The following is a 15,594-nucleotide window of genomic DNA, read 5'->3' on the forward strand; positions in this document are numbered from 1 at the left end:
TTACTGATTTCAACAGAATTACATTCATTTACATCAGGCCTGAATTTAAATCTACAGAAATAAGTCATGCTGATGTAAGTGCCTTGATATTGATAATACCTGTGTTCAAACAAGGGTTTGTACCTCTTCAACTATATCTAGTTCTACACAGATATAGATAAAGCCTGTGTACAAAGCCTTGAGCAGTTATAATTTTGGAAACAGTACATACCATCTCTGATGATGAGCTGTACTGAGGTTGAGGAGTATGTTTTAAAGATGCTCTTAAACTTTGCTTCAACTCCAGAACAGTTCAAAAAGAAAACAATGTATAAATAATCCCTACAAAGGCACACTTACCCTTCTTACTGTCACGGAGAAACCTTTCCCACAGGCCATACAGTTCTGTACCTCATTGTCTTCTGCCCACTTCCTGTTTAGGGCTTGTGTATGTTTAATCTAGACGAATAAAACAAATCCAGACTGTTTTTAAATGCAAGTACACTTCTTATTAATGTCCTTTGATACATCACTTATGTTGTATGCATCAGAATAAAGCAGTGAGAATTAGTCACGGTGAGTCATCAATTCTAATACCAGCTCAGTTATTTTTTTAAAAAGGACTTTTCAAAGTCCAAACTGTGGGCTGAATTCAGAACTTACATGAAGATCCTTTGATATCAACTGCATCCTGGGATACAATGGGCATCATTTTAACCCATCTGAAGCAACAATACACTATTCAAGTCAAAATAGTTTTTGCCACTCCATATTGGTACTAGAAAATTTACCTGGCATGGCTCGGGTCCTTAAGTCAAATAAGTTTTTTCTTCATTTAAATCATTGTGCTGGGGTGGAGCTGGGGATGAGGGGTTCAGTATGCAGGCTGCCCCAGGGAGAGAGCATAACCCCAGCCGTCTCTTACCGCTGCAGCTTGGACCCAGGTGAGAAATGCCTGTCCATGGCTGCTGCAACTGCAGCGGGCACAGCCAGGGGATGGGTGAATGTTCCCCGGCTGGGGGACAGACAGACACATAGACAAATAGACACAAAACAGACAAACTCTCTGAAATATATAGTAGATAGTGGTCCCATTTCTCCACTCCTGCTGCCTGCTGGCCCAGTGAGGTTACAGCTGTCCTGGTCCCCATCTCTGGCCTCTTTCTGTCCCCCTGTGGTCATTCTGCAGTATAACTGTCCCTCCTACAAGACCCCTCCACTTCCATGTATGAGAAACAATCAAATTCCAGGCACATCCCATTGTCCTGGCACAACCAAACCCTGAACTTGCTCTAAGTTATGATAAGAGGAAGCTGAATAGCAAATTTGGTGGTTCTAGCTTTTCCCATTTGGGAGGAGTTCTTGAACAAATGGACTCACAGATGGATGGACAGACACACATTTCTAAAATAAACATTAAGATTGACATGCTTAGTCACGCAATGTAATTTATACCTGTAGTGACTGGTTTTCTCGGCCTAGCTCCTGCATTGCTGCAGTTGTGTTATCCAGCTTCTTTTTCAGTTCCAGGAGTTTGGCTTGAAGCTTTTCAATTTCTCCCTCACTTTTAATACACCTGAAGATGGACAACAAACAGTAAATTAAACATATAAAAAGCAATTCCTATGCTATTTGGCAAAATGTCACCACTGAAAGGTTTAGCCATGTATCCATAACAAACATATCACTGTGATTAACCATTGTATTTTTTTCTGGAAAATTGACATATTATTTAAACAATTAAGCTAAGATCACAGCTGAGCCTAACTCTCAGAGCGAGTACCTACTGGGGGTCTGTGGGGCACATGTTTCAGAGGGGGTTCAGGACTGAATGCGCTCCCCCAGCTAAGGTGTGCTGCTGGGCACAAGTGCAGAACAGGACAGTCTCATTAAGCTGAAGCAGCAGTTACAGCAAAGCAAACCGAAAGGAGATGAGAGGAAGAAAATGAAGGTTACTTGCCTGTAACCAAGGTTCTTTGAGATGGACTGTGCATATTTACCCGCTTGGGATGTGCACCAACCGGTGCTATTGAACAGTGCAGCTTTCTACCAGCAGTCTCAGTTTATTGGGTCATATAGTCTTTTGCATTTATGAGATGGCACTTGCCAGACTTCATCACTGTCCTCTTCAAGGTTGGTTAATATGGATCCCTTTCAAAGAAGTAAGTTTGGGTATCACTGCTGTCGCAGCCATATAGGAATTTCCTGTCTGAGTTCTGTCTGATCTTCTTTACAACCTTCAATATTAAAAGGAATGGTGGGAAAGCATGCATCCAATACCTATCCCAACTGGGGAGGAAAGAGTTTGGATCTACTGCTGCCCTCAAACAAAACAAACAGCATTTGGCATTGAACTTTGTGACAAAGAGTTCTATGTTTGCAGTAAAAAGGCCAAAGGGAAGAACCCTTGTACTGGAAATGGTTCTGCCCTAATGTGAAACACAAGTACTTCCTGTGTGATGTTCTTATCAAAATATGAAAGGAAGAAATTGGCGGGGAGGGGAGGAGAGTCAAATGCAGCAAACCAAGGAAAGGGACACAATAATGGAACCCAGAGTTAACATTCCGAAGTGAAACCTTCAAACATACCTGATTAGCTTCCTCAGATTCAGGACTAGGCAAAGACTTCCATACCTCTTTGGATAAGAAAATAGTTAGAGTTTACTGAAATAAGGAAATAATGGGAGTTTACTGAAATTTACCAAAACCTCTTCTATCAGTCCCTCCCTCAATAAAAAGATGATTTCTGATCTTAACACCAACTAGTAAGAGGGGTCCTTAAATAGAAAAGGAGTGGGAGGTTGGTTCAGAGGAACAGTCTCAAACTGGGTGGCCCTTTAGGATGTCCAAAACCCACTTGTCCATAGTGAACTTCTGCCACTCACAGTCAAGTTGGCATAAACAGTCTCCAAATAATAGGGGGAGTTAATCCAAAGATGGTTTGCTTCTCTCTAATCTCAAGTAAAACTGAAGGTCTATCTTTCAGAAATAGTGGAGGGTGAATTTTTTGTCTCAGCTAGGGATGTGAAAGTTTAACTGGTTAGCTATGACTGGATCCATAGTAGCAATAAAGGTGAGATAGTCTTTCTAAGTGAACTTATATGCATTTTGGGATGAAGTAATAGCATCGCAGAAGATCCATGTAGCGAGGAATCCACTGTGTACTTTCTGTGAGAGGGGAAAGATTTGTGTTGGGTCCTTATCCAAATCTCTTTCCTCTGCTGAAGAAGCATGAAATGGACCTGAAAAATGCAGTTCCTTCTGCAAGTACCTAAGTGAAAATTATCACTGTGCAAATACAAAAAGGGATCTATTTCTTGGTCTCTGATCTGTCTCACACCTGCATGTTTGCAATCTGAAACCTCTGGTGAGTTCCCTGAACAGAAGTCAGTGCAAGACTCAGAAAGGTGCTTAAAATGGAATATGTATTGTCTAAGACCATTTCTGTTACCATGTTCGTTTTTTGGAAGTAGGTCCAAAGCTTTTGTTGCTGACCGGTCAGTCTTCAATTTTGTATGCTGAAAGTAGCTCACATCCATCTGTGAGGGCAGTTGGAAAGAACTTAGGCAGTAATTACTTCCCTGCCTCCTTTTATAGCCCCAACCTCAGAATATGCTCAAACACTGATGGGAGGTGCACAAAAGGGCACATGAACGCTTAGACCAGGCATTGGTAGTATAATTTTGCATCATTCAACGACACTGGTTGGTGCCTATCCCAAGAATTGCAGTATGCAGAGGACATTCAAAGGAGAACTTGGTTTATAGGGGTCACTCCCTAGTTATGGTTTAATGCCCAGGTGCAATATTTAGGTGCAACAGCCTGATTTCAAAAGGTTTTAATTTCTGTGTTTGTAACACTGCTGTAGAAAACTGGCTCAGATGAGTTTAGAAGAGCACAATAAGGAGTTTCTTTCATCTGACAAGTGGGTTCTTTCTGCATGCAGACCTCAGGATGTCCTCCAATCCTACAAGCACATTGCTCTTCAGTTTAACAATACCAGGATGGATCTGCAGAGGCTCCAAAAGAGCTTAATTAAGGACTTTCAGGGAATGGACACAAGTCTGTTAAGGTCAGTGTGGGTTGGGGCCCTGGTGAGCATCTTGTGTCTCATGAAGAGGCAACTTGGGACTCACCTGCTAAGATTTCCAGGAGGTGGGCACTCCATCACAAAGCCCATAAGGTGTGGAGGCTCTTGGTTGGTTGGTTGATAGTTTGAACAGCCTACTAAGACTTGCTGGAAATAAGGAAGGGAGCCTTCACTCTCTGGAAACCCCTACCTGGAGCACTGGGGTCAGTACAATACATACAAAATGTACATAAAGCACTAGGAAGACAAACACTATTTTTCAAATTTTAATTTATCCTCTTCTTAATACGCTACAGAAAGCACACTCCCACACCACACTCACTGACTCACCTCTCCAACAATGCTCTCCTCTCATCCTGATTATTTTGTACGGTTGCTTCTAACACTGCAATCTCCCCACGCAAATCATCTGTCTGTTTCTCTAGCTCACTGACTCTCCTTTGACTGCTCTGCCACTCTTTCTTCATTGTAGCCAGGTTTTCATTCAAAGCTGTGATCTGCATGGTGAGCTTGGCCTTCACCTCTTCATATTTTTTGTTTTCTTCTTCTTTAGCTTTTATCTCGGTGTGCTAAGAGAAAAGGAAACATTGAACAATGAGCTTTCAAACAGCTCTGAGATAGACTATGCTGAGCATACTATGTGAACAGACTGGTATATTGTCAATTCTAACATCAAAATTAAAATGATGATAATGCTTATCTCTGCTACATCTGCAGAACCTTTTTAGGCAGTTTTTCAAGCATGTCTTTTCAAAGAGTCACTTTTTTTTTAATGGAACAATGCTCCTTATAAGTAAAAGAAAACTAGATTCTGCCCTTCTGGTATTGTTCAACTGAGGCAGGTTTTTGGAAATATTTACAAACCATTGATTGAAAATGTAAATGTTATGAGATTAAAATTAAAATGCTCTTTGAAAGGATCCAGAGACATGTGCTAAACACACACAACCTACGTGCTCACCAATTTAGTTTCAATCTCAACACATTCCTTCTTCAGTTCGTCCTCCTTTTTCTTCAGCTGATCTTTGATAATTTGCTGATTCTTCTTCTCCTGTTCAAGAGCTAAATTCATGTTATCTACTTTGCCCTGAAGCTCTAGCTTTTGTTGTATCAACAGCTGCTTGGCGTCCTTTAGATTTGTCACCTCCTGTTAAAATGCAAGTTTAAACTATCACATAGGGTCTAAAATTAAAATGGTAAAACTTATCTGCAAACTAACTTCAGACCAACAATAACTATTCCCTGGGACTGGAGGGCAAATGCCTTTATTGCATAAAATATCAACAGACCAAGACTATATAAAATTTTATTTTTTTTAAACTTCCTTTCCTAGGTTACAAATTACATTTTAGATTACCACAAACTGAAAAAAAAATATTTTCCACTAAAATAGTGGAAAGTAATAGGTTTGTAATTCCACTTTTAAGTCAGATTTTAATCAATTTTGCTGTTCGGTTTTCTGTATTAGGTAAGTGTTACGAGATGTAAGTTACAAACTCTGTAGTGGCAAGGAGGGGATTTTTATTTATGTGTTTATTTATTTATTTATTTATTTGTTTGTTTGTTAAATCCATTGGAAACAATTACTTCATAGGCATACAGGTCTTAAGTTTGTAAATACAGGTCTTTATACGGGTCTGAAGTTTGTAAATATTTATCTACCTGATGTACAGGAAATAGCTTTAAAAATAGAATAGCTTAATTTAGCAGGAATCATTCTTCCTTAAATCCACAGCTCAGTATGCTTTATAATTCTGAAGAATAAGGGGCTCTAGTTTTCCATAGGACACATTCCATTGAAATACAATTCAAAAATCATGAGGATACAGCCTTATTTTTTGTCCTTTCAAACCCTTGCATGGATGAAATAGCCATACTTGATTTCGTAAGTGGGGATCATTTTGGTTTCAGTCTGACTGCAACCAACCACTGAGAACAAGAGATAAATATTAAGCTGACATCCCAGTTTCTGTGTGTTTTAAAATTCTCTGCAGCTCTGTAAATTCCTTCTTTTTTTTAGGATAGACATTTCAGGAAGAGTGTGACAGTTATAGTTAGTGTTCCCCAAAACACAAAGCATTGCACATTGAATTCTCTAGAAATAACCATCGTTTTTAGACGTTGGATTACAAAAGAACATCTGAAAGCTATGGGTTGTTTGGGGTTTTTTTGTTGTTGTTGGAGGGTTTTTTTGGCATTTCCCAGGAGCTTATATCCAGGCTACTTTAAAATTAATTCATTTTTATGAGATTGCAAGCTTTCTGTGGGATGGAGAGGCCAGCAGAAGCAAATACATTACTGATAATAAATATAATATGTAATAAAATGTAGAAAATTTACTTAGGCTGTCTTTTAGAAGTGTTAGACATCAGAAGAGACAGGAAAGAGCTACAGATGCAAATTTTATGAGCACCTATAATTCAAAGACTTTTAAAAAATAATTCTATTCAAAATTCCACCCTCTAATTTTCTTTTTCTTTTCTCTTTTTTTAAGGAGCAATCCTTAAAAGGATTTCTAAAATTTACTCTTGCCTCAAGAGTGATATTTAAAGAAGCTTCAACAACATTGGTTTAGCTAACATTGGTTTGGTATTTTCATGTTGTAAATAAATTACATGCACTTCAGAGTGACAAATAGGTACATTTTTAGTGAATGCACAGATATTTTTTTTAAGTAGGGGTATTGATTTTAAAAAGCAAAGTTCAGGTTGGACACAATTCACAAACAGCTTAAATCCCCTTCAACATCTTCACACTTTACATGGCTTTCCCTATCAGTGAGCACATGCACATTAATAAAATGAAGATGTTGGTTTTGCTTTGATTTTTTTCTTTTCTGGGGGACTAAAAGAGGCTGTTTAATTGCCTTGCTTCTCAGAATTTGGGGGCACATCGTGAGAACTTTTCTTCTTGTCCACTTTTTATTAAAACATTGGGAGAAAGTCTGGATAGTTAATTGCTTAGAGTTTTCTATATACAAAGTCAGGAGTACAGAATCTGAAGTCAGGAGACTTGGATCACAACCAGTTGACCCAGTCTTGTTGTGTCATCTTGGAGAATTACTTCGGCCTAATCCACAAAGAGACTTGGATTGCAAATCCTAACTTACTTTTAGGGATCTTGCCATCTCAGTGGAATCTACAAACCCTTGGTCAAGTGCCTAGGTTTCCTACAGAATGCATGGGGGGAGAGAGGCACCTAAGAATGAGATCCACAGAAGTTAGTATGCTAGGTAAAGAGCTGCCTAAAGTAGCCAATGGGAGATGCTGAGGAGAAAGGTGGATCCTAACCAGGGAATGAGGCACCTCCAGTCAGGGCTGGAAAAAGGCACCTATTTCTGCTTGTGACCCACATCCAAGATCCCCTACTAGGAATCAGGTTCTTAAGCGGTTTCTAGCAAAAGTGGTGACGACACACATCTAATTCCACATAAGATAACCAAGGAGCAGAGAGGAGTAGAGAGACCTTTCTTATAATATGCAGCCCAGTGGCTAGAGTACTAAAAGTACAGTACACCCCAGTTCAATTCCCCCTCTGGTTGATATGGAAAGGGAGGTTGAATTTGGGTCTCCTGCATTTCAGGAGAGTGACTCCATTGCCCAGTGGCTACAGAATTCTTGCTCTGTGGCCCAAAGCACATTTTATTATTTATACACAGTAGAACAGCTTCAATAAGACTTATTTGACCCACATTAGAATCACCCATATAGCTCAGTGCACTGAGAACCCCATCCAGACTGGTCATCACAAGACAGGTAGAAACATCTATCTTAACCTGGTTTGAGGATCCCATTGGAGCTGATCCATGATAACAGGTGCCTAGCAGTCTAGACTGAGGTATTATGTGCATACTCAGTGGCACAAACTTAGACATATACAGAATTTTTACAGCAAAACTTTAAGCACCTCTAGAGCTAGGTAGGAGGTGACCTAGGATACGTCTAAACTACATGGCTCCGTCGACGGAGCCATGTAGATTTGTTGTTTTCGCAAAGGAAAATGAAGCCGCGATTTAAATGATCGCGGCTTCATTTACATTTACATGGCTGCCGCGCTGAGCCGACAAACAGCTGATCAGCTGTTTGTCGGCTCAGCGCGCTAGTCTGGACGCTCCCCTGCCGACATCAAAGCCCTTTGTCGGCAGCCCCGGTAAACCTCATCCCACGAGGAATAACGGGGCTGCCAACAAAGGGCTTTGATGTAGGCAGGGGAGCACCCAGACTAGCGCGCTGAGCCATGTAAATGTAAATGAAGCCGCGATCATTTAAATTGCGGCTTCATTTGCCTTTGCCTATGTGTCTAATCTACATGCCTCTGACGACAGAGGCATGTAGTCTAGACACAGCCCAAGGGTTCTGAAGATCTCAGTGGTGCCTAAAATTTGGACTTGAGTGCCTAAAGTGGGAGTTAGTCTCCTAAGTACTTCTTTTGGATATGGGCTTCAACGGAGTTCATCCATATGTAAAGAGGAAATAGTAATACCCACCATTGCAAAGAAATTTAAGAGCCATTGACTGACCGTGTTATATTCAAATATATTCTTATTCCTATCTGTAGTTCCAATTGGTGTCTCGACATACCTTCTCAAATTCTTGCTTGCGGGTCTTAAGCTCTTCACTCAATTTATTACTGTCTTTCTCCAGCCTATTCTTTATTTCCTGGAGCTCTGTTGATTTAGCTTTTTCATTAGCCAAGTCTTTTTCTTTCAAAACCTTGGGGGGAAAAAAATCAAAGGAAAAATGGGATCTCATCCAGACTTACAGTTAGCAAAAACCTCTTGACTACAAAGACTGCTGATGGGAGAATGATTGTATCAGATCTCCATCCACAATTATTTCATTTGATCCTAGAGAAAAACCTATCATTTAGTTTAATATTTAAAATCAATAATCAGGGTTTTTTTTTCTTTTCACCTTAATTTTGTTCAGTGGGTGGGTCCCTATATATAATTAACTTATGCTGAACATGTTTTAATTTATTCTGTCATTTCAACTATTTGTTTAAAATCTTTTAGGTAACAGTGGCCCAATAAACTGCTGGAAGTGAAGATACAAATTGCATCAGCACAATAAACTGAGATGTATTGGCACATTTCTAAACACATATAAATTAGAACATAGGAAAAAGAGAAAGGTAAAGGGCAAAGTAAATTACCTTGTCTTTCTGGATTTCCTGTAACATTCTGATCTGCTCTTTTAACTGCTGTTCTTTCTTTGACACATCCTGCTCCAGGGTAGACTTTACTGTCTTAAGTTCTTGGATTGACTGATTAAGGTTACCAATTTGATTTCTGCTTGAAACTAATTCCTCCTGAGCCAGAGCAAGTTTCTCCTCTGTGGACTAATAAAAAAAAACCAGCTCTGAAAATCATCTGACAAAAGCCATTGCAATATCAGAGTTCTACAGTAGCCACAATAACTGAAACACTTGCTATGCCTCTGTAAGAAATCAGCTTTTAGTGCATAGTACTTTATTTTAAAATTTCAGTAGAACATAGTTAGCAGTCTGAAAGAAAAATGTTTCCAATAATGTTTCCAGCAATGGGTGCTGGAGTTTACGCATTAAAACGCATCAGGAAACAAAGAAGGAAATTATACAGTAAAAAATTAGTAAAAAACAAATAAACTTATTCAGATACTTACCCATGAGTACAAACAGTTGTACACATGAGAAATAGGTAAAGTGGCAGAGTGAGATTTTTCTGAAGCATTAAGTGCTAGCTTAACTCTGTTCCTGTTGAATTTTCACATAAACTTTAAATGGGAACAGAGTTAAACCAATCCTGAGTAGTTTTGAAAATCCCACCTATCTTGTAGCAATAAGAAATGGTAAAAGTCCCAAACATTGTATGGGTTCTCACTTTCCCTCATATATCTAACTTGTCTTCTTAGAAAGTAAGTCCTCTACATCTTCTTGATGGGACCGTGCCTGTAACACTGTGAGAGCAATAGTAAAACACAGTAATTGGAACAATGAGGTGACTGTTATGTTGCAGTTAACAAAGACTGAGCAATTATGAGAAAAGCAAACTGAATTCGCTCTCAGAGGACGGCAAATGAGAAGCAGAAGTAAAAATTTCAACACATGGTCATGGACAAAAGAGGTTGCAATTCATTTCCAAAAGGTATTTTGATGAAAGTGAACTAAGCAAGAGCAAAGGAAGAGACAATTATGTTGGGATTTAAGCACAGGGGGATAGTACCTTATAAAAAGGCATATTATCTTTACAAAACTTAAACAATAAGCATATATCAAGCCATATTCAAAGACAAGTAAAAAGGAAAAGCACCTCAGTCATTAAAGCCTACTTCAGTATCTGGTAACAAATAAAACAGAAAAGAGTAGAGTTATGTAAATATGTCCCAAGATATTTTAAGTGGACACATGCAAGGAAAGCCAGGTGCCACTGATATCAATAAGAATTTTGCCCTTTGGTTCTTGCACAGACCTTTATGAGGTGGAAGACTGCCAGAACTTACCAACTATGACATTTTAATAGTGAATGAAAAACTGCCCAGCTGAAATCAATGGGAGTTTTGACCGCTACAATTCCACCCATTATTTTTAACAGGCTAGTTTTACAGTATCCTATCCTAACTAGTATCTGTTTCAACCATAGTAAATATTCTTTAAGAGAACAAATAATCACGTCAATGTTTAACATGCTGTTTGTGTGATTGTCTTTCGGAATGACTAAGCAATACCCTCCGTTACTGGATGGAGTGTCAGACCAGCTTAAGTATTAATGTCCACACAGACATCTTACATCCTATCTTGCTAGTACCTATAATGCTGCTACACACGCATGAATACTTAAGAGATAAGCTCCTTCATTTTCCATATAAAACAATTTTTAACTAAAAAAATCTCAGGTCTTACGAAAAAGTATTATTCATTTTTTCTCAATTTTCACCCAACTTTTGTATCAAATATATAAAAAATAATTTATTCTATTAATCATCACTATTACATAAGTGGTTGCAAATCTTCAACAAGAAGTAGAGCTGTGTATTAGGCTAGAAGATATATACAACAAACAGGCACATTTATAAGCCCTGAAGCGCATGCACGTCTGAACGTACTGCTGACTCTCATGCCCACCATGAACTTATGTCAAGATGTTAGCAAACACTGGTTTATACATCTGCTGCACCAAAATGGGATGAAAATGAAAATCTGTATCAGAATACATTTCAGAACACAAAACAGCAAAAATTAAAAAAAAAAAAAAAAACAAGAGAAAAGGATAAAGCTGAGTGTCTGCATTATAAATTGTGTGGCCCAATTAAATGTAAACACTTAAAGACTAATAGTTCTAAGTCTACAAGTGAACTGTTTATGGAAATTAAACATTTTATTTTCAGATTAGAGGTGTATTGTTTTCTTAAAATCAGACGTAGCCTTGTGTTTTTAGTTGTTTTAGTTTTGCAGCAGGCCAGATTGAATTTGTTCATCAAACCATTAATCTGCTGAATAATTTTTTCCCTGTCCTTGTGCCCACCAACATAAGCCTTGATATTTTCCCAGAAAATTACTAATAGTTTTCCCACCAATTTTCACCCATTTTTGTTGTTTAATAAACACTGATAAATTCCTAGAAAAAATTAAATAAAATAAAGACCAAAAATGAAGGCCCCTATTCACAGGTTAATGCTAGTTTAATTTTAAATTCTTGAATAAGGAAAAAAGAAAGTAAATGTGTTAGGACAAATGATGAATTCAATAGAATATTCATCAGAATGTTTTTAAACAAGGGATGCAACAAGGAAAGGACTCAGCTGACGCTAGAAAATATTTTGAGGACATTATATGTACCAGATGACAGTGGCTTAGTGCACAATTTTTCCCATTCTGTCCCTTTTATTACATGTGTAGTGAGGGAGCGGAGGGCAGGGAAGAGGATTCTAGCAAATACACAAAGAGGAAAGGTCCAGTTAAAAAAAACACCACCAGGAAGACTATGCTATGAAGCAAGATAAATTCTCCAAATACATCTTATTCCTAATCTATGAATGAGATCAGGACTACAAAAGAAAAGCATCCAGGCCAAGACTGAGGTGCATTAGGCAGATCTCATATGCTATTTGTTTAATTCAATCCAGTCCAGGGCTAACAGTTCCTCGTTTTCATGAGCACTACACATTCATTTACAGAAAAGGTAATTTTTAGTAAAAAAGGCATTTTTTGTAAACACCACAAAATCCCCCCCAATATACATACATTAAAAGAGAATATAATTTATTTGAACTTGTTGGCTCAAATATATCCATCCACTGTTCATCCCCACCATCAGTACAGTCAAAGAATTGCAAGAGATCAACAAACTTTTTTTAGAGAAGGAACATATCCTTTCAATAACTTTAACTTCAGCCAAAGTAAATTGATTTGGAGTCATTTTGAGGGAGGGAGGGAGGCACAAGGCAATTTTTAAACTGAGAGAGAAAGAGAGAGAGAGAGAGAGAGCGCGCACGCGCGTATTTTATATATAAACACACAGAGACATTTTTCATTTCAATCTACATTCATGAAAATTTGACTTTAAAAACATTATTTATTATGTGCGTCTGTCCCACTATCCACTCCTTCCAATTGCATCAAATCTTTTCACCTTGGCTGAATGTTCCTTATTAAAATAAAGGTTTTGATGTTAACCAGCCCTTCATTTTCTTAACAGTATTGATAGGTGGAGGAGGAATTGGGCTCACCAGAGCAGTTGTCTGATCTACGGCTGGCTTTCATGGGACACACACCTAAGTATCTTAGGCTACAAGATTTCCCTGGAATGCCAATTATCTGCTTTTCATCACAGTGCAGCTTCCATAGCAGACTGATTCCTTTAACTTAATTTAACAATGATATTCCATCCTCACGCCAGGAGATGGTGCTATTAGTACAGCTAAACTCATGCCTTCCTATCTTACTCAGCCTATTACATGCCACCTCAGTTCATATAATCCACCTGGCTTGAGGCCGTCTATCTTCATATCTGAAACCTTAGCCTCCCAGAGGTCTGTGTGTGCCAAGTTGTGTTAATTCATTTAGCCACTCCACAGATATTTTTATTTAGCTAAACTGAAGGCTAGCAGTGAAGGTATCACACACAGACCTAATCAAGTTTATTTAAACTTCTCTTTAACAAACTGATTTTGACACCATGTGGACTCATCAATGCTTTGCAATGACTATGCTTTTTCTGTTAAAAGACCTGAAGTAACAAGAAAAACATTCAAGATCATTTAGTTTTTATGTGTCAAAGGATTTGTGTTGTATAAAACCAGTCCAGATGTTTCAACACACTATGAGGTTCTTCATTGCTGCAATGAGGACAAACCAAAACCCTGGATCTGAACCTTCATTCAAACTTTGGATGCAGATGCAATCCAAATTTTGTGATTCTGGAGTCTTGTGGTACAGACTGCAGAGGGTTTGGGTGGTGACCTGGGGCAGAGGAATGGGATGCAGAGTCTGGGAGGAGGTATGGGTGCAGGATAGGATTTTGGCCTGTGGGAGGGGAATAGGAGAGGGTTCAGGGTCTGGGAAGGAGTAGTGATCTGGGGCAAGGGAGGGCAGAGGGTTTGGATGGTGCCCTGTGGAAGAGAGTTGGAATGCAGGAGAGGCAGGGGTGCCAGAGGCAGGCTTTGACTGGGAGGCACTTACCTAAGCGTCTCTCAGCCAGCAGCCCTGCAGCACCCTAAGTCAGGCTGGGCTGTCTCCCAGGCCAATCTCTCAGTTCCTATTGGCTGACTGTTTCAGGACAATAGGAGCTGAGAGATTGGGCTGGGCGGGGGAGATCACACAAAGCCTCTCCCTCCCTCCAGAGCACAGAATGGCAGCCCTACACTTAAAACAGCGACTGCTGAGTGCCTGAGGGTCCCAGGAGGGTGGTCTGTGGGCAGGCTTGGCTTGGCAGGCCGATTCTGGCCCACAAGAGGTATCTTGCCTCCCCGGTTGTAACTATACACTCTCATATGAAAGTCATGAAAATAACTACCTTCCTCATTAACCCTAAAATCTGAAAATCAGGTTGCAACTTTTCCCCCTTCTGTCATGTCACAAATTTGATAAATCATTCAAAACATTTTCAAAGAGATCCTAAATCTGCATATAGCCATGTACAAGAGTAGTCTCATGATGTCGATAAGACTACTCACAACAAGTAATATTGTTTCACATCCTTTTGCACATAAAGCTAATGGTGCACTGATTACCTGGTGCTGTTCTCAGAATGACAGAAAAATGAGAAATTTTAAACCTCCAAAATTAATCTCTGATAGCTTTTCTTTATGGAAGGCGTTTGCAATTTCAAGAGAAATCACAAGGCCTGAAAGGGGAAAATGGCAAATGAACAAAAAGAAGCAGAAATATTGCCCAAACTGAAGCGAAAATCCATGGGGATAGCAGAGAACTGGCCTTTGCACCTACAATTCTGGTGGGAACCTGCTTTGCTGATCACAGGCACCAGGATCATCCTTAAGATTTATGGGGCCCTGTGCAACCTCCCTCAACATGATTTGTTCCCGCCCCAGGCTTGTCTCCTCCCCAGTCATTGCCTGGCAAAGTCTAGTAGGAAGGGGGTTAAGTGGTTACTTGGCTCCACAGCTCACTTGGAGTCTGAGTCTCTCCAGAAATTAGGTAGCCTGGCACAGGCACTGTGAGGCCAGGAGGGAGGAAAGGTGATGGTGATAAGGTAACACACTTATCCCCCAATATTTGCACGGTCGTGTTGCCCTAATCTGTGGCACCACTGGGACAGCAGATCAGAGCAGGATGTCCTGGTGGCAGCCGCATTTGTATAGGGACGGCCCTGACAGTCACAAAGGAACCAAATTAAAATATTGTACACAGATACCAAAGTATTAGCACTTGGTCTCAGAATGAGCAGCATCCCCTATTAGTGCCTCACTGAGGAGTTAGGTATAGCTCGAGAATGCCAGGGGGTTATCAGGAAGGCGAAAGCGCAAATGGAATTGCGACTGACTAAGGATGTGAAGGATAACAAGAAAGGTTTCTACAGGCATGTTAACAAGAAGAAGGTGATCAGAGAGAGTGTGCAGCCTCTAATGGATGAAGGAGGTAACCTAGTGAAAGATGATGTGGGGAAAGCTGAAGTACTCAATGCTTTCTTTGCCTCTGTATTCACGGACAAGGTCAGCTCCTGGACTTCTGCGCTAAGTGACGGAAGATGGGATGAAGATGGACAGCCCGTGGTGGGTAAAGAACAGGTTAGGAACTATTTAGAAAAGCTAAACGTACATAAATCCATGGGTTCGGATTTAGTGCACCTGAGGGTACTGAGGGAATTGGCAAATGTCATTGAGGAGCCTTTGGCTATTATCTTTGAAAAGTCGTGGAGCTCGGGAGAAATCCCAGATGATTGGAAAAAGGCAAATGTAGTGCCCATCTTCAAAAAAGGGAAGAAGGATGATCCAAGGAACTATAGGCCGGTCAATCTTACCTCGGTTCCTGGAAAAATAATGGAAGGGATCCTTAAGGAATCTATTTTAAGGCACTTGGATGAGAGGAAA

General features: G+C 39.7%; 1 protein-coding gene across 3 annotated transcripts in view; it reads right to left on the reverse strand.

The window, feature by feature from the left end:
* EEA1 (early endosome antigen 1) overlaps positions 1 to 15,594 on the reverse strand; it is a 125,935-nt gene that overhangs the window by 7,192 nt on the left and 103,149 nt on the right. For all 3 annotated transcript variants that reach the window (XM_075933130.1, XM_075933133.1, XM_075933141.1), the window contains 6 exons: positions 9,224 to 9,409; positions 8,650 to 8,781; positions 5,031 to 5,216; positions 4,400 to 4,638; positions 1,435 to 1,555; positions 340 to 438 (listed from right to left, as the gene is read on the reverse strand). In XM_075933130.1, the coding sequence (XP_075789245.1) occupies positions 340 to 438; positions 1,435 to 1,555; positions 4,400 to 4,638; positions 5,031 to 5,216; positions 8,650 to 8,781; positions 9,224 to 9,409 (963 nt within the window). The remainder of the gene's footprint in view (positions 1 to 339; positions 439 to 1,434; positions 1,556 to 4,399; positions 4,639 to 5,030; positions 5,217 to 8,649; positions 8,782 to 9,223; positions 9,410 to 15,594) is intronic.

The sequence above is a fragment of the Pelodiscus sinensis genome, chromosome 1 (assembly GCF_049634645.1).
Source record: "Pelodiscus sinensis isolate JC-2024 chromosome 1, ASM4963464v1, whole genome shotgun sequence".
Lineage (NCBI taxonomy): Eukaryota > Metazoa > Chordata > Testudines > Trionychidae > Pelodiscus > Pelodiscus sinensis.